At 41.2% G+C, this 18,242-nt stretch overlaps 1 protein-coding gene across 4 annotated transcripts in view; it reads right to left on the reverse strand.

The window, feature by feature from the left end:
- Positions 1 to 18,242, reverse strand: part of LOC121553595 (serum response factor) — a 63,996-nt gene that overhangs the window by 14,301 nt on the left and 31,453 nt on the right. For all 4 annotated transcript variants that reach the window (XM_041866842.2, XM_041866839.2, XM_041866840.2 and 1 more), the window contains exon 3: positions 169 to 406. In XM_041866842.2, the coding sequence (XP_041722776.1) occupies positions 169 to 406 (238 nt within the window). The remainder of the gene's footprint in view (positions 1 to 168; positions 407 to 18,242) is intronic.

Below are 18,242 nucleotides of genomic sequence, written 5' to 3' on the forward strand. Positions count from 1 at the left end.
TTGTGGGGCTGATAAGGTACTCCGCTTTGCGTCGTGCATAAAAACAGCCCTTAGCCCTGGTATATTTGCCAATATGCCACACCCACTCAGACCTTATTGCTTAATTATATTATAGTAAAGTATAGTATAGCATAGCATAAAGGCCAGTGTCTCTCCTGCTGTAGGTACCTGACATGAAGGTAAAGCCGCTGGGTAGCTGCATGACCTGCCCTCCGGAGGCACCGGTGGTCTTGAGGACTGTGCCGTTGACATTGCTGCTAGAAGAGACGGGTGCCAGGTAGTTGGTGATGGGGAAGGAGGGTCCGCTGCTCACCTGCATGGTGGTGGAGGTGGTGGGGGCCGTGGGTGTGTGGGTACTGGTGGTGCCGGGGAGGCTGGCCACTGTAAACACAGGCTTTAGCTGGTCCTGGGGAAGGACGAACAATATGCATTATGAGTGTGGCTGTCGAAATAGCAAGTTTCATGCATTCATCAGAAAGTGAAAAAAAGTATGTATTTTTGGGCTCTTATCCGCTGGACTAAAAACAACTTGTTGACTAACTCACTGACAAATCATAGCATGTTGAGTGAGTCACAGAAATATTTGATTCCACAAACCTTACCCCAAGGCAGCACCATTCACTAGAGCCAGTGGGGTAGAGAGGAAGTTCATAACCAAGTAATTACCATTGGTTTACTCTCAGTAGGTAGCTAGTTTCCCCCATATACATACACATATACACACACACATACACACACACATACACACACACACACACACACACACACACAAACACACATATATAATATATTTTGATTTGTTTAACACTTTTTTGGTTACTACATGATTCCATATGTGTTATTTCATAGTTTTGATGTCTTCACTATTATTCTACAATGTAGAACATAGTAAAAATGAAGAAAAACCCTGGAATGAGTAGGTGTGTCCAAACTTTGCCTTGATGACAGATTTGCACAATCTTGGCATTCTCTCAACCAGCTTCACCTGGAATGCTTTTCCAACAGTCTTGAAGGAGTTCCCACATTTGCTGAGCACTTGTTGTCTGCTTTTCCTTCACTCTGCCGTCCGACTCATCCCAAACCATCTCAATTGGATTGAGGTTGGGGGATTGTGGAGGCCAGGTTATCTGATGCAGCACTCCATCACTCTCCCTCTTGGTAAAATAGCCCTTACACAGCCTGGAGGTGTGTTGGGTCATTGTCCTGTTGAAAAACAAATGATAGTCCCACTAAGCCCAAACCAGATGGGATGGTGAATCGCTGCAGTGGTAGTAGTGGTTTCTTTGCAGCAATTTGACTATGAAGGCCTGATTCACACAGTCCCCCCTGAACAGTTGACATTGAGATGTGTCTGTTACTTGAACTCTGTGAAGCATTTATTTGGCCTGCAATTTCTGAGGCTGGTAACTCTAATGAACTTATCCTCTGCAGCAGAGGTAACTCTGGGTCTTCCATTCCTGTGGCGGGCCTCATGAGAGCCAGTTTCATCATAACGTTTGATGGTTTTTGCTACTGCACTTGAAGAAACTTTCAAAGTCCTTGAAATGTTCCAGATTGACTGACCTTCATGTCTTAAAGTAATGATGGACTGTTGTTTCTCTTTGCTTATTTGAGCTGTTCTTGCCATAATATGAACTTGGTATTTTACCTAATAGGGCTATCTTCTGTATACCACCCCTACCTTGTCACAACACAACTGATTGGCTCAAACGCATTAAGAAGGAAATAAATTCCACACATTAACTTTTAACAAGGCACACCTGTTAATTGAAATGTATTCCAGGTGACTACCTCATGAAGCTGGTTGAGAGAATGCCAAGAGTGTGCAAAGCTGTCATCAAGGCAAAGGGTGGCTATTTGAAGAATCTCAAATATAAAATATATTTTTAATGAAGCTGGTTGAGAGAATGCCAAGAGTGTGCAAAGCTGTCATCAAGGCAAAGGGTGGCTATTTGAAGAATCTCAAATATAAAATATATTTTGATTTGTTTTAACACTTGAGTAGGTGTGTCCAAACATTAGACTGGTAGTGTATACAGTATATATCTTACACACATACAAAAGTATGTGGACACCCCTTCATATTAGTGGATTCGGCTATTTCAGCCATACCTGTGTATCAAATCGAGCACACAAACATGCAATCTCCGTAGAAAAACATTGGCAGTAGAATGGCCTTACTGAAGAGCTCAGTGACATTCAACGTGGCACCGTCATAGGATGCAAACTTTCCAGCAAGTCAGTTTGTCAAATTTCTACCCTGCTAGAGCTGCCCCGGTCAACTGCAAGTGCTGTTATTGTGAAGTGGAAACGTCTAGGAGCAACAACGCCTCAGCCGCAAAGTGGTAGGCCACACAAGCTCACAGAATGGGACCGCCGAATGCTGAAGCGTGTAGCGTGTAAAAATAATCTGTCCTCGGTTGCAACACTCACTACCGAGTTCCAAACTGCCTCTAGAAGCAACGTCAGCACAAGAACTGTTCGTCGGGAGCTTTATGTAATGGGTTTCCATGGCAGAGCAGCCGCAAACAAGCCTAAGATCACCATGCGCAATGCCAAGCGTCGGCTGGAGTGGTGTAAAGCTCGCCGCCATTGGACTCTGGAGCAGTGGAAACGCGTTCTCTGAAGTGATGAATCACGCTTCACCATCTGGCAGTCCGACGGACGATTCTGGGTGTATGCATGTACAGTGCATTCAGAAAGTATTCAGACCCCTTGACTTTTTTTGTTACGTTACAACCTTATTCTAAAATTGATTTTTTTTTTTATATTCCCTCATCGATCTACACACAATACCACATAATGATAAAGCAAAAACAGGTTTTTAGAATTTTTTGCAAATGTATTAAACATAAAAAAACTGGATTATGTATTGTCAACAGGGTTGTTGTCTCTATTAGTGTGTGGCGGGCTGGTTAACACTGGGATAAACTGATTAAAATTAACGGTAGAACCAACACAATAACTGGCTTATGGAAGCACTTCTCCAAGCGAGAGGTATATTATATATTTCTATGTAAGTTATTTACGCTACCTTTCATATTCTTGATCCTAATGATATAAGCCTAGGTGTAAAACAGCCGAGGTGATAGAGCAACGACCCTGGAAGAAAAACAAAATGTGTGTGGGTGGAGAGAGGGTTGGTTTTACAGGTTTACTCCCTCTGGATTGCCTGTACTGCATGTATTCTTGGCTATCGTGCCATGGCTGTGTCAGAGCCGATTATAAGTTAAACTTAGGTAGTCCTTTATGGGTAGTGTGATGTTCCTTTTTCCTTCTTCCTTTTTTTGTCGGAAAAAAACAGGATATAATGAGGACTATATGAAATATGTCTGGCATGTAATGGACATACAGAACTGGTCTTGCGATATATATATAGGTTGTTTTCTCTTCTGTATGAATAATTGGATCCAATGAAATGAGCAGGCTGGGCTGACATGCTTATAGCCTTGCTAGGACTTTCTAAATATGAGCATGCATTTATAAGATTGTGCTGTTATTATTTCTATTAATATGATTTTTTCTGATTGTTTTCCAGTTATTTGGTTCGTTTTCTTAAAAAGCTCCCTCATAGATATGCAATAGACCTACGGGGGTTTGAATGTGTTAGTGAAGGGTGGCAGTAATGAATGATGTTATCATGGGACTGCCCATATTTCCCTGGTAAGTTTACAAACATTGGTTATGGTAAGTATAATTGAAACTTGGGTGTCATTATGGTAAGTGGGGAAATAAGTATAGCCAGTTACAATTGTAATGGCTTAGCAGACCATAACAAAAATAAGATACATTTTGACCTGGCTAAAAGAGAAAGAATATAATATATATTGTTTACAGGAAACTCACTCTACAAATATAGATGAGGTTGGGTGGAAAAAGGACTGGGAGGGAGAAATATATTTTTGTCATGGGCAAAGAAACTCAAAAGGGGTGATTATACTAATTAATACAAATTTTGATCCGATTATGCAAACTGTGCAAACAGATCCTCAAGGAAGATAGATTATTCTAAATATGCTATTGGACCAAAAACAGATCTGGCCAATTAATCTATATGGGCCAAATAATGATGATTGACACTTCATCGAAAATATATATAATAATCTATTGAGCTCACAAGCAACGAATGAATCTATTATTATGGTGGGAGATTATAATATGGTTTTAAGTACCTCAATGGATCGTAAAGGAAATCATACTACAAACTATCACCCTCATGCACTTAAGGAGATCACGAATATCATGGATACATTAGAACTAGTGGATATATGGAGGCTGAAGAACCCTGACCTAGTGAGATATACATGGAGGAGGCTTAATCAAGCTAGCCATCTTGATTACTTCCTGGTCTCATTCTTGCTGGCATCAAAAATAAAAAAGTATTAAAAAGGAGAACGAATGAAATCGGACCACCATCTAATTTGGCCTCCATATAACTTCCACGTGGACGGGGTTATTGGAAATTTAATCAAAGCCTATTGGATGACTATTTATTCTTAACTAAGACTAAATCATTCATAATTGACTTTCTTCTGCACAACATACTGACAGCAGATCCCCTTATTGTATGGGACACTTTTAAATGTACTTTTAGAGGCCATTCAATACAATACTCATCATTAAAACAAAAGCAGTTAAGGTCAAAAGAGATTAGATTAGTAAAGGAAATAGAGGAAAAAGCAGCACAGGTAGATGTAATCGAAACTGTACTATAGAGGCACAAAATAGATTAGAGGAAAAACAAAAATAATTGGAGGTACTTATTCAAGAATGATCAAGTGTAATGTATTACAAAAATAAAGCGAATCGGATTTAAAAAATGGTGAAAAATTCACAAATGTTTTCTTCAATCTTCAACATAGAAATGCTACCAAAAATAATTTACAGAAACTCGTTACAAATGATCATGAGTCATCCATGATTCACCAAATGATATTTTGAAAGAGGAATCAAAATATTTTAAGCATTTGTTTTATTTTCAGTCTCCTCCCTTTCCACTGAATGATGTTAACTGTAAGGATTTATTTCCTAATAATAATAATAATGTAAAATTAACACATTTACAGAAAGACCTGTGTGAAAGCCAACTTACAGAAGAGGAACTTTGAGGCAATTAAATTAAATTAAATATTTTCAGTCTGGACAAACACCAGGGCTTGATGGTATACCAGTAGAGGTATATCAGACCTTTTTTGATGTACTCAATGATCCACTATTAGCATGTTTTAATTACTCCTATAAAAATGGTTGACTTTCAGGTACTCAACAAGGTGGTCTGATTTCATTACTACTAAAACAGGACACAGATGGTAAGTATAAAGATCCAGTCCATTTAAAAAACTGGAGGCCTCTTACACTTCAATGTTGTGATGCGAAAATCCTGGCGAAATACATAGCACATTGAATACATTTTTTTTTACCAGATATTATTCATCCTGATCAGACAGGTTTTTTTACATGGACGATATACAGTGGGGAAAAAAAGTATTTAGTCAGCCACCAATTGTGCATGTTCTCCCACTTAAAAAGATGAGAGAGGCCTGTCATTTTCATCATAGGTACACGTCAACTATGACAGACAAATTGAGAAAAAAAAATCCAGAAAATCACATTGTAGGATTTTTAATGAATTTATTTGCAAATTATGGTGGAAAATAAGTATTTGGTCACCTACAAACAAGCAAGATTTCTGGCTCTCACAGACCTGTAACTTCTTCTTTAAGAGGCTCCTCTGTCCTCCACTCGTTACCTGTATTAATGGCACCTGTTTGAACTTGTTATCAGTATAAAAGACACCTGTCCACAACCTCAAACAGTCACACTCCAAACTCCACTATGGTCAAGACCAAAGAGCTGTCAAAGGACACCAGAAACAAAATTGTAGACCTGCACCAGGCTGGGAAGACTGAATCTGCAATAGGTAAGCAGCTTGGTTTGAAGAAATCAACTGTGGGAGCAATTATTAGGAAATGGAAGACATACAAGACCACTGATAATCTCCCTCGATCTGGGGGCTCCACGCAAGATCTCACCCCGTGGGGTCAAAATGATCACAAGAACGGTGTGCAAAAATCCCAGAACCACACGGGGGGACCTAGTGAATGACCTGCAGAGAGCTGGGACCAAAGTAACAAAGCCTACCATCAGTAACACACTACTCCGCCAGGGACTCAAATCCTGCATTGCCAGACGTGTCCCCCTGCTTAAGTCCAGGCCCGTCTGAAGTTTGCTAGAGTGCATTTGGATGATCCAGAAGAGGATTGGGAGAATGTCATATGGTCAGATGAAACCAAAATATAACTTTTTGGTAAAAACTCAACTCATCGTGTTTGGAGGACAAAGAATGCTGAGTTGCATCCAAAGAACACCATACCTACTGTGAAGCATGGGGGTGGAAACTTCATGCTTTGGGGCTGTTTTTCTGCAAAGGGACCAGGACGACTGATCCGTGTAAAGGAAAGAATGAATGGGGCCATGTATCGTGAGATTTTGAGTGAAAACCTCCTTCCATCAGCAAGGGCATTGAAGATGAAACGTGGCTGGGTCTTTTAGCATGACAATGATCCCAAACACACCTCCCGGGCAACGAAGGAGTGACTTCGTAAGAAGCATTTCAAGGTCCTGGAGTGGCCTAGCCAGTCTCCAGATCTCAACCCCATAGAAAATCTTTGGAGGGAGTTGAAAGTCCGTGTTGCCCAGCGACAGCCCCAAAACATCACTGCTCTAGAGGAGATCTGCATGGAGGAATGGGCCAAAATACCAGCAACAGTGTGTGAAAACCTTGTGAAGACTTACAGAAAACGTTTGACCTGTGTCATTGCCAACAAGGGGTATATAACAAAGTATTGAGAAACTTTTGTTATTGACCAAATACTTATTTTCCACCATAATTTGCAAATAAATTCATAAAAAATCCTACAATGTGATTTTCTGGAATTTTTTTTCTCATTTTGTCTGTCATAGTTGACATGTACCTATGATGAAAATTACAGGCCTCTCTCATCTTTTTAAGTGGGAGAACTTGCTAAATTGGTGGCTGACTAAATACTTTTTTTCCCCACTGTATTGGAGATAATATACGACAATTACTTGAAACAATTGAACATTATGAAACATCAAAGATACCAGGCCTGGTCTTCATAGCAGATTTTGAAAAGGCGTTTGATAAGTCCAACTAGAATGTATATATAAATGCCTGGATTACTTTAATTTCGGTGAATCTCTTTTACAATGGGTTTAAGTTATGTACAGCAACCCCAGATGTAAAATAGTAAATATTGGTTACTTTTTAGTAGTAATGAAATCAGTATGGAGCTTTAAGAGGAGTAAAACAAGGCTGTTCGTTGTCTCCATATCTATTTGTTATGCCCATTGAAATGCTAGCTATTAAAATTAGATCCAACAAGAACATCAATGGGTTAGAAATCCAGGGGATAAAAACAAAAGTGTAAATGTATGCTGATGACTCAAGTTTTTTTTAAAGTCCCCAATCTGGATCCCTGCACAGTCTTATTGAAGATCTTGATCACTTTTCCTGCCTCTCTGGACTAAAACCTAATTATGACAAGTGTACCATATTACGTATTGGACCGCTAAAAGACACAGTGTTTACACTACCTTGTAGTTTACCAATAAAATGGGCAGATGGTGAAGTAGACATACTTGGTATTCACATCTCACAAAATATAAATGAACTTGCCACAATCCATTTCATTAGAAAGTCTGCAAAAATAGATAAGATTCTGCAAACACGGAGAGGTAAATACTTGTCTATTTATGGAAAAATCACATTGATTAACTCTTTGGTCCTATCACAGTTTACTTACTTACTAATGGCACTGCCTACTCCAGAAGACTCGTTTTTTAAATCATATGAGCAAAATATTTTTCATTTTATTTGGAATGCTTAGCCAGACAAAATTAAATGTGTCTATAGATATAATTAATATGAGTTTGGGGGGCTAAAATTATTAAATATTAAAGCTTTAAACCTCTCACTAAAAGCTTCACTCATATATAACTTAAACTTAAACCCAAAATGGTTATCCAGTAGATTATTAAGAAAGGCTCATCCTTTGCCTTTTTGTCTTTATACAGATTACAACTTCTCATTTCCGACTAATTGAAAATGAAATGTTGTTTAAAGTATCGCCCTTTCTTAAACAAGCCATACAAAGCTGGTTACAATTTCATTTTTATCCTCCAGAAAAGATAGAACAAATATTACAACACATGTTATGGTTAAACTCAAATATACTGATTAATTAAAAAAAAACATTTTATATGGAAAAATGTTTAAAATGTGTATAAAACCAGTGGAGTTTATGAATAAAACCAGTGGAGTTATGTCACATATGCAGCTATCGAAAATATATGGGAATCTCTGCTCAATCCAAACTTACAACCAACTGATTGCAGCATTACCACAAAAATGGAGGAGGCAAATGGAAAAGGGAGAAGGTAGGGAACTTGTTTGCCTGCCATGTATTAAAGATACAAATTGGCTGAAAGGAATTAGCATAAATAGAACAATATACCAGTTTCATTTGAGGACAAAAATGTTGACAGCTGTACCATACAGGTTACAAAATAAATGGGAAGAGATTTTTGATGTACTGATTCCATGGCACATGGTTTATGAACTGGTACAAAAAAACAACACTTGATTCAACACTTTAGTTTTTCAATTTAAATTATTATGTAAAAATCTTGCCACCAACAGAATGCTATATATATGGGGCATACAACAATCTCAGCGCTGTAGATTTTGCTGCGAAGAGACAGAATCACTAAATCATTTATTCTGGTATTGCCCGTATGAAGCTTGTTTCTGGTCACAGGTCCAGGAATGGTAAAGAAATCACAACATTCACTTAAAATTTACCTTACAAGCCATACTCAGTCAATAAATAATATAATAATACTCGTAGCAAAGGTTTTCATCTTTAGCTCACAATCTGTGGATACTACATGATTAGAAAGGTTAAAAATGTACGCAAAACATCACAGCACAATTGAAAAATATATGGCACATGGAAACCAAATGAAGGTGGTCTAATGTGATAGGTGGGATGGGCTGAGAGTGGCTGAGGGGTGGGATTAAAGAGCTTATGTTTGGTAATGTATTATTGTTATGTGACTGCTTTATATAAAAGTGTATGTAAAATGTGTATATAAAATGTGTATGCAAAATGTCAGCCACCAATTGTGCAAGTTCTCCCACTTAAAAAGATGAGAGAGGCCTGTAATTTTCATCATAGGTACACGTCAACTATGACAGACAAATTGAGAAGAAAAAAATCCAGAAAATCACATTGTAGGATTTTTTATGAATTTATTTGCAAATTATGGTGGAAAATAAGTATTTGGTCACCTACAAACAAGCAAGATTTCTGGCTCTCACAGATCTGTAACTTCTTCTTTAAGAGGCTCCTCTGTCCTCCACTCGTTACCTGTATTAATGGCACCTGTTTGAACTTGTTATCAGTATAAAAGACACCTGTCCACAACCTCAAACAGTCACACTCCAAACTCCACTATGGCCAAGACCAAAGAGCTGTCAAAGGACACCAGAAACAAAATTGTAGACCTGCACCAGGCTGGGAAGACTGAATCTGCAATAGGTAAGCAGCTTGGTTTGAAGAAATCAACTGTGGGAGCAATTATTAGGAAATGGAAGACATACAAGACCACTGATAATCTCCCTCGATCTGGGGCTCCACGCAAGATCTCACCCCGTGGGGTCAAAATGATCACAAGAACGGTGAGCAAAAATCCCAGAACCACACAGGGGGACCTAGTGAATGACCTGCAGAGAGATGGGACCAAAGTAACAAAGCCTACCATCAGTAACACACTACGCCGCCAGGGACTCAAATCCTGCAGTGCCAGACGTGTCCCCCTGCTTAAGCCAGTACATGTCCAGGCCCTTCTGAAGTTTGCTAGAGTGCATTTGGATGATCCAGAAGAGGATTGGGAGAATGTCATATGGTCAGATATGAAACCAAAATATAACTTTTTGGTAAAAACTCAACTCGTCGTGTTTGGAGGACAAAGAATGCTGAGTTGCATCCAAAGAACACCATACCTACTGTGAAGCATGGGGGTGGAAACATCATGCTTTGGGGCTGTTTTTCTGCAAAGGGACCAGGACGACTGATCCGTGTAAAGGAAAGAATGAATGGGGCCATGTATCGTGAGATTTTGAGTGAAAACCTCCTTCCATCAGCAAGGGCATTGAAGATGAAACGTGGCTGGGTCTTTCAGCATGACAATGATCCCAAACACACCGCCCGGGCAACGAAGGAGTGGCTTCGTAAGAAGCATTTCAAGGTCCTGGAGTGGCCTAGCCAGTCTCCAGATCTCAACCCCATAGAAAATATTTGGAGGGAGTTGAAAGTCCGTGTTGCCCAGCGACAGCCCCAAAACATCACTGCTCTAGAGGAGATCTGCATGGAGGAATGGGCCAAAATACCAGCAACAGTGTGTGAAAACCTTGTGAAGACTTACAGAAAACGTTTGACCTGTGTCATTGCCAACAAAGGGTATATAACAAAGTATTGAGAAACTTTTGTTATTGACCAAATACTTATTTTCCACCATAATTTGCAAATAAATTCATTAAAAATCCTACAATGTGATTTTCTGGATTTTTTTTCCTAATTTTGTCTGTCATAGTTGACGTGTACGTATGATGAAAATTACAGGCCTCTCATCTTTTTAAGTGGGAGAACTTGCACAATTGGTGGCTGACTAAATACTTTTTTCCCCCAATGTATATGCAAAATGTATTTGTAAATATCACGTCTCCTCCCGTTGCTCCCCTCCGGCGCTCTGATTCGCCGGTTTACTGAGCCACCGGTCTGAGCGCACCACTTCGGCAACACCGGAATGGAAACCCAACGCATCCTAATCACCTCCAGCGCACCTGCACCTCATCATCTCATCTCCACCCCTATATAGCTCTGGACTGTTCAGTGTTGTGTTGTGTGTGATTGTTAGTGTGATGTCGTGTACTCGCTCTTTGTTGTTCTCTTGCTCAGTGTTAAGTAAACCTTTACATTGTTGATTCCTGCGTCTGCGTCCTGCCTCTTCGTATCCTCAGTACTCGTCACAGTAAAATGTATATGTAAATGTGGAAGAAAAGCTGTCCTCCAAAGACCTTACCACAATCCATTTCAATAGAAAGTTTGCAAAAATAGTTAAGATTCTGCAACATAATCACTAGAAGGGTTAATAAAAAAATTAAAAAATACATTTACATAAGTATTCAGACCCTTTACTCAGTATTTTGTTGAATAAAATCTTAGAAATTGTGGCATGTTGCGTTTATATTTTTGTTCAGTGTAATTTTTTCCAAACAAGTCAACTTAGTAATTAGTTCCTTAGGCAGTTCTACCCTCCGGCCTGGAGATGGTTGTCCTTCTGGAAGGTTCTCCCATCTCCACAGAGGAACTCTGGAGCTCTGTCCGAGTGACCACCGGGTTCTTGGTCACCTCCCTGACCAAAGCCCTTCTCCCCCGATTGCTCAGTTTGGCCGGGCGGCCAAGTTTAGTGGTTCCAAACTTGTTCTTGGGGACTTAAATGCTGCAGAAATGTTTTGGTACTGTGCCTCGACACAATCCTGTCTAAGAGCTCTACGGACAAATCCTTCGACCTCATGGCTTGTTTTCACTTTGTCATTATGGGGTATTGTGTGTAGATTGATGAGGAAAACATTACATTTAATCAATTTTAGAATAAGGCTGTAACGTAACAAAATGTGGAAACGGTCAAGGGGTCTGAATACTTTCCGAATGCACTGTATGCTTGAAAATATGGAGAGAGGTATTCAGTAATGTGTTGTATTGGAATTGCCCCAAACATAACACATTTTTTGTAGTATTACTTTAGTGCCTTCTTGCAAACAGGATTGTGTTTTGGAATATTTGTATTATGTACAGGATTCCTTCTTTTCACTCTTTCAGTTAGGTTAGTATTGTGGAATAACTACAATGTTGTTGATCCATCCTTAGTTTTCTCCTATCATAGCCATTAAACTCTGCAACTGTTTTCAAAGTCACCATTGGCCTCATGATGAAATCCCTGAGTGGTTTCCTTCCTCTCCGGCAACTGAGTTAGGAAGGACGCCTGTATCTTTGTAGTGACTGGGTGTATTGATACACCATCCAAAGTGTAATTAACAACTTCACCATGCTCAAAGGGATATTCAATGTATTCTTTCTTTGTTTTTATCCATCTACCAATAGATGCCCTTCTTTGCGAGGCATTGGAAAACCTCTCAGGTCTTTGTGGTTGAATCTGTGTTTGAAATTCACTGCTCGACTGAGGGAACTTACAGATAATGTGTGGGGTACGGAGATGAGGTAGTCATTCAAAAATCATGTTAAACAAATCTTTACTCCTGAACTTATTTAGGCTTGCCATAATAAAGGGGTTGAATACTTATTGACTCAAGACATTTCAGCTTTTCAGTTTTTATTAATTTGTAAAAATGTTTTTAAAAAACATAATTCCACTTTAAATATAGATTTTATGCCAGTGACAAAAATCTATATTTAATCTATTTGAAATTCAGGCTGTAACACAACAAAATGTGGAAAAAGTCAAGCGGTGCGAATACTTTCTGAAGGCAAGTATTGCTTGAAGTCTCAGAGCGCGCTGCAATGTGTGTTGGAGACTACTGCATAGTTCCAGAAAACACTTTTCTAGTACTACGCTTTTATACTACAGTCCAAGCCCCTTATAATACAGTAATTAGTTAAAACTATAATTGATGATTAATAAGCACTGGGACTGAGGTCATTTCAATTAACATCAGAGTAGAGTGTCTGGCTCTGGCTGCTGGGAGGGGGGGGGATTGGAGGGGTTAATGCCACAGCATTAACCCCGGTGTAAATGCATGTCAGTGGATGGGAAAGCAGTGTCACACGAATAGACATTACAGAATGTCAAAACTGTCATTAATAAATTAAGCACGCCGTCTCCATATTTTGATGGGTTACCATGACAACTGGCCTCAGACATTGTCTCATCGTAAAGGATAACATAGCCTAAATGCTTTGCCATTATATTTCTGTCCTCATAAAGACATAATTGGAGTAGAACCGTACCAATCCACATAGCCGTGGGAGGTAGGGGTGCTTAGGGTGCTGCAGCACCCCCTGAAAAATCGGAGTAAAAAATAAATAGAAACGTTTTTATTTTTGAAATAAATATTTTTCACAAAAGTAGTGCACTGGGCCTTTAATAGTCCTGTATTAGCGGACCGATATAGCCGTCTGCAGCGTGGGCAAAAACCTTTTTCTACCCCCCAGCTAACTTGACTGTGGGAAGCATTGGGAGTCAACATGGGCCAGCATCCCTGTCGAATGCTCGACACCTTGTAGAATCCATGCCCCAACGAATTGAGGCTGTTCTGAGGGCAAAGGACGGGGAGGTGCATCTCAATTTTAGGAAGGTGTTCCTAATGTTTTGTACACTCAGTGTACATATAATGACAGACATAACAAATGCAAATGATTTTACTAAGCTGTGTAATGAGTTGGCGAGAAATGGTAGTAGTGTATACCATAAGAACAAAACATGAGTGTGATTATGTGAGGGTATACAACAGTAAACGTTGTTTTGAGTGGGCTGCGAGGAGAGGTAGGCATTAGGCCGAGAACAGCATGTACCCATAGCTACATATCACACATCCACACGCACCCACACAGTTGATATGGCTTTGTTTCAGAGATCCTTGCTGGTCATGACCAGTAACATCAGTATTATTACAACACACACTGGATAGCTGGACTCTCATTGTGCTCTTTATTCTGTTCAACTCTGAGGGACGGTTTCCCGGACACAGATTAAGCCTAGTCCTGGACTGAATAACAAACTCAATGGAGAATGTACATTGAACATGCTTTTTAGTCCAGGATAAGGTTTAATCTGTGTCCAGGAAACCGGGCCTAAAAGTTTGATACCATGCTGCCACTGCCATTCATATAAGACAGAAAACACTCCCTGTACTCCATCCATGTCATGTGCCAAATCTTTGGTAGTGGCAAGGAGTGGAATGTTAGCTAAAGAGACTGGTACTCAGGCTACCAAAACAGAGGGAAGGCAGAGCAAACTGCATGCTGAATGCAGAAGAAATATGAGTCCCAACTCAATCTATTAATGATAGAGTAGGCCTAAAAGTGAGTGAGTAGTGAACAGTGTAGGCCAGTGCAGAAGCAGCCAAAGGCAAACTTGAGTAAGACCCCTGTTGGTTTTTATATGTGACTGATTGAGTGGGTGAGAGGTACTAGATGCACCATGAACTACAGAGGCTTTACTGATAAGGCCCTTCACTCTCACACACACACGTACCTGCACGCGGGCGAGACACACATGTGTACACACAAGCACACAAAGACACACATAAATAAATACACACACACACACACACTCAAACATAAACACACAGTCCCAAGTTGCAGACAGGAAAATAAAGGGGTTATTTTGGGGCTATCACAAACTCCAGTTGCAGAGGTCCAATAGATTGACTGACCTTCATGTCTTAAAGTAATGATGGACTGTCGTTTCTCTTTGCTTATTTGAGCTGTTCTTGCCATAATATGGACTTGGTCTTTTACCAAATAGGGCTATCTTCTGTATACCCCCCCCCTACCACAAATTAACTTCTAAGAAGGCACACCTGTTAATTGAAATGCATTCCAGGTGACTACCTCATGAAGTTGGTTGAGAGAATGCCAGAGTGTGCAAAGCTGTCATCAAGGCAAAGGGTGGCTATTTGAAGAATCTCAAATATAAAATATACATTTTGATTTGTTTGAGATTTTTGAGATTTTTGGTTCCAACCGCCGTGTCTTTGTGAGAAGCAGAGTATGTGAACGGATGATCTCCGCATGTGTGGTTCCCACCGTGAAGCATGGAGGAGGAGGTGTGATTGTGTCGGTGTGCTTTGCTGGTGACACTGTCAGTGATTTATTTAGAATTCAAGGCACACATAACCAGCATGGCTACCACAGCATTCTGCAGCGATACGCCATTCCATCTGCTTTGCGCTTAGTGGGACTATCATTTGTTTATCAACAGGACAATGACCCAACACACCTCCAGGGTGTGTAAGGGCTATTTGACCAAGAAGAAGCGTGATGGATTGCTGCATCAGATGACCTGGCCTCCACAATCACCCGACCTCAACCCAATTGAGATGGTTTGGGATGAGTTGGACCGCAGAGTGAAGGAAAAGCAGCCAACAAGTGCTCAGCATATGTGGGAACTCCTTCAAGACTGTTGGAAAAGCATTCCAGGTGAAGCTGGTTGAGAGAATGCCAAGAGTGTGCAAAGCGGTCATCAAGGCAAAGGGTGGCTACTTGGAAGAATTAGTTTAACACTTTTTTGGGTACTACATGATTCCATATGTGTTATTTCATAGTTTTGAGGTCTTCACTATTATTTTACAATGTAGAAAATAGTCAAAATAAAGAAAAACTCTTGGTACTGTATGTATATGTATGTATGTATGTATATATATATATAATAAATATAAATAAAAGTAACACAATAAAATACAATAACGAGGCTACATACAGGGGGTACCGAGTCAATGTGAGTGGGTACAGGTTAGTCGAGGTAATTTGTACATGTAGGTAGGGGAAAAGTGACTATGCATAGATAATAAACAGCGAGTAGCAGCAGTGGAAAAACAAGGCGGCTATTTGTAAATAGTCCGGGTGGCTATTGTTCAGCAGTCTTATGGCTTGGGGGTAGAAGCTGTTAAGGAGCCTTTAGGACCTAGACTTGGCCCTCCGGTACCGCTTGCCGACTTGGGTGACTGGAGTCATTGACCATTTTTGGGGCCTTCCTCTGACACCGCCTAGTATATAGGTCCTGGATGACAGGAAGCTTGGCCCCAGTGATGTACTGGGCCGTACGCACTACCTTATGTAGCGCCTTACGGTCGGATGCCGAGCAGTTGCCATACCAGGCGGTGATGCAACTGGTCAGGATGCGCTCGATGGTGCTGCTGTATAACTTTTTGAGGATCTGGGGAACCATGACAAATCTTTTCAGTCTCCTGAGGGGTAAAAGGCATTGTCATGCCCTCTTCACGACTGTCTTGGTTTGTTTGGACCATGATAGTTTGTTCGGGATGTGAACACCAAGGAACTTGAAACTCTCGACCCGCTCCATTACAGCCCTGTCGATGTGAATGGGGGCGTGTTCTGCCCTCCTTTTCCTGTAGTCCACGATCAGCTCCTTTGTCTTGCTCACGTTGAGGGAGAGGTTGTTGTCCTGGCACCACACTGCCAGGTCTCTGACCTCCTCCCTATAGGCTGTCTCATCGTTGTCGGTGATCAGGCCTACCACTGTTGTGTCGTCAGCAAACTTAATGATGGTGTTGGAGTCGTGCTTGGCCACGCAGTCTTGGGTGAACAGGGAGTACAGGAGGGGACTAAGCACGCACCCCTGAGGGGCCCCCGTGTTGAAGATCAGTGTGGCAGATGTGTTGTTGCCTACCCTTACCACCTGGAGGCAGCCCGTCAGGAAGTCCAGGATCCAATTGCAGAGGGAGGTGTTTAGTCCCAGGGTCCTTAGCTTAGTGATGAGCTTTGTGGGCACTATGGTGTTGAATGCTGAGCTGTAGTCAATGAACAGCATTCTCACATAGGTGTTCCTTTTGTCCAGGTGGGAAAGGGCAGTGTGGAGTGTGATTGAGATTGCGTCATCTGTAGATCTGTTGAGGCGGTATGCGAATTGGAGTGGGTCTAGGGTTTCCGGCATGATGGTGTTAATGTGAGCCATGCCCAGCCTTTCAAAGCACTTCAAGGCTACCGACGTGAGTGCTACAGGGCGGTAGTCATTTAGTCAGGTTACCTTCGCTTTCTTAGGTACAGGGACTATGGTGGTCTGCTTGAAACATGTAGGTATTACAGACTCAGTCAGGGAGAGGTTGAAAATGTCAGTGAAGACACTTGCCAGTTGGTCCGCGCATGCTCTAAGTACACGTCCTGGTAATCCGTCTGGCCCCGCAGCCTTGTTAATGTTGACCTGTTTAAAGGTCTTGCTCACATCGTCTACGGAGAAGATGATCACACAGTCATCCGGAACAGCTGGTGCTCTCATGCATGCTTCAGTGTTGCTTTCCTCGAAGCGAGCAAAAAAGGCATTTTGCCGGTCTGGTAGGCTCATGGCAGGGTTTCCCTTTGTAGTCTGTAATCGTTTGCAAGCCCTGTCACATCCGACGAGCGTCAAAACCGGTGTAGTAGGATTCAATCTTAGTCCTGTATTGAGGCTTTGCCTGTTTGGTGGTTAGTCTGAGGGCATAGCGGGATTTCTTATAAGCGTCCGGATTAGTGTCCCGCTCCTTGAAAACGGCAGCTCTAGCCTTTAGCTCGGTACGTACGGTCACTGTGGGGACGACGTCGTCGATGCTCTTATTGATGAAGCCGGTGACTGAGGCGGTATACTCCTCAATGTCATTGGATGAATCCCAGAACATATTCCAGTCTGTGCTGAATACCTTCTGAATGCACTGTATATTCTCAAAGATTGCCATTGACAATATCAGTAGGTCTACCAAACACATAGTATACAGTGCATTCGGAAAGTATTCAGACCCCTTCCCGTTTTCCACATTTTGTTACGTTACAGCCTTATTCTAAAATGTATTAAATGTCTTTGTTTCCTCATCAATCTACACACAATACCCCATAATGACAAAGTTTTAAAAAACTGTTTTTTAGGAATTTTTGCAAAAATACCTTATTTACATAAGTATTCAGAACACAGTGGCCTCCATCATTCTTAAATGGAAGAAGTTTGGAACCACCAAGACTCTTCCTAGAGTTGGCTGCCCGGCCAAACTGAGCAACCAAGATTGAACTCTTTGGCCTGAATGCCAAGCGTCACATCTGGAGGAAAACTGGCACCATCCGTACGGTGAAGCATGGTGGTGGCAGCATCATGCTGTGGGGATGTTTTTCAGCGGCAGGGACTCGGAGACTAGTCAGGATCGAGGGAAAGATTAACTGAGCAAAGTACGGAGAGATCCATACTGAAAACCTGCTCCAGAGCGCTCAGGACCTCAGACTGGGGTAAAGGTACACCTTCCAAAAGGACAATGACCCTAAGCACACAGCCAAGACAACGCAGGAGAGGCTTGGGGACAAGTCTCTGAATGTCCTTGAGTGGCCCAGCCAGAGCCTGGACTTAAACCCCATCGAACATCTCTGGAGAGACCTGAA

The sequence above is a fragment of the Coregonus clupeaformis genome, chromosome 37 (assembly GCF_020615455.1).
Source record: "Coregonus clupeaformis isolate EN_2021a chromosome 37, ASM2061545v1, whole genome shotgun sequence".
Classification (NCBI taxonomy): domain Eukaryota; kingdom Metazoa; phylum Chordata; class Actinopteri; order Salmoniformes; family Salmonidae; genus Coregonus; species Coregonus clupeaformis.